The sequence below is a fragment of the Vitis vinifera genome, chromosome 12 (assembly GCF_030704535.1).
Source record: "Vitis vinifera cultivar Pinot Noir 40024 chromosome 12, ASM3070453v1".
Classification (NCBI taxonomy): domain Eukaryota; kingdom Viridiplantae; phylum Streptophyta; class Magnoliopsida; order Vitales; family Vitaceae; genus Vitis; species Vitis vinifera.
Window position 1 is genome coordinate 8,547,061 of NC_081816.1, and position 1,149 is coordinate 8,548,209.

Consider the following 1,149-nt stretch of genomic DNA (forward strand, 5'->3'; position numbering starts at 1 on the left):
TCCTATTATGTATTATTCATTCATTGAATATGGTAGCTTAACAATTATTAGAGGTTTAATATAATATTGAAATTTGTTCACGTTTTTTGTTAGGCGAGCTCACAGAATTTAAGTCGAATTGGCTTTTAGATTGCCGCTTTGGAAACCAGCGGTTTCACTCCTTTTTTGGCGACTGCCACCATGATAATACTTGGTTGACCATGCATGTGGGTGAAAACCCAATCATGCCCACATCTAACTCCCTTTAGCATTACAAATCCAAGAACAAAGTAGTCATTCCAATTCAAAAGCAAACAAAGCCATGAATACTGCTGGCCACAGCCTCTGGTTTTTCGTAAACTTAGGGCACCAAATCCAAACCCATCTCTTTCCTATAAAACCAACCCACCTTCACTTCATCTTCTTCATCACAACCCAAAACACTTTGATTTACAGAGAGATATTCAATATCCCATTCACTACTCAGTATCAGTTCTTTTACTGTTGATTGTTGTTTGAGTTTTGGAGGAAGAAAATTAAGAAGATGAGTCATATGGGGAAAGCTTGGATAGTGGCAGCAAGCGTGGGAGCAGTGGAGGCACTCAAGGATCAGGGCTTCTGCAGATGGAATTACACTATGAGGTCTATTCACCAGCATGCCAGGAACAGCCTCAGGTCTTTTTCTCAGGTCAAGAAGCTCTCTTCCTCTTCCGCCATGGTTTCTAGCAGAGTGAGAGACGAGAAAGCAAAGCAATCAGAGGAGTCTCTGAGGACTGTCATGTACCTGAGCTGCTGGGGACCCAACTGAGGAAGCAGATCTGGATATGAAGATGATGATCATCCTACCACTGAATCTTCCATGGAGGGCATATCCCAAGAAAGTGATAAGAACAATCTTAGGCCCCTCTCTCAAGCTAGGAGCCTCTCTTCTTCTTCTTCCTATAAGATGGGTGTGAAGAGTAGTGGGGAAGATGAGAAAAGGAAGAAGAAGACACAGAAAACATTGGGGAAAGTCATGCACTAGAGCTCCTGGGTCCCCAGTGGAGCAATGGATACAGATTTTGCGGTGCAATATAAGAGTAAAAATTTTGTAGACAACTGCAGAAAGATGTGATGATCTTCATGCGTACTTCAAAAAAATGAAATCAGATATCAGATTTATTATCATAA

General features: G+C 41.4%; 1 protein-coding gene across 1 annotated transcript; it reads left to right on the forward strand.

The window, feature by feature from the left end:
* The first annotated feature begins 398 nt into the window (after positions 1 to 398).
* LOC100247673 (uncharacterized) lies at positions 399 to 1,149 on the forward strand. Its single transcript, XM_002275471.4, has one exon. The coding sequence runs from the start codon at positions 524 to 526 to the stop codon at positions 785 to 787; it is 264 nt and encodes an 87-aa protein (XP_002275507.1). The 5' UTR covers positions 399 to 523; the 3' UTR covers positions 788 to 1,149.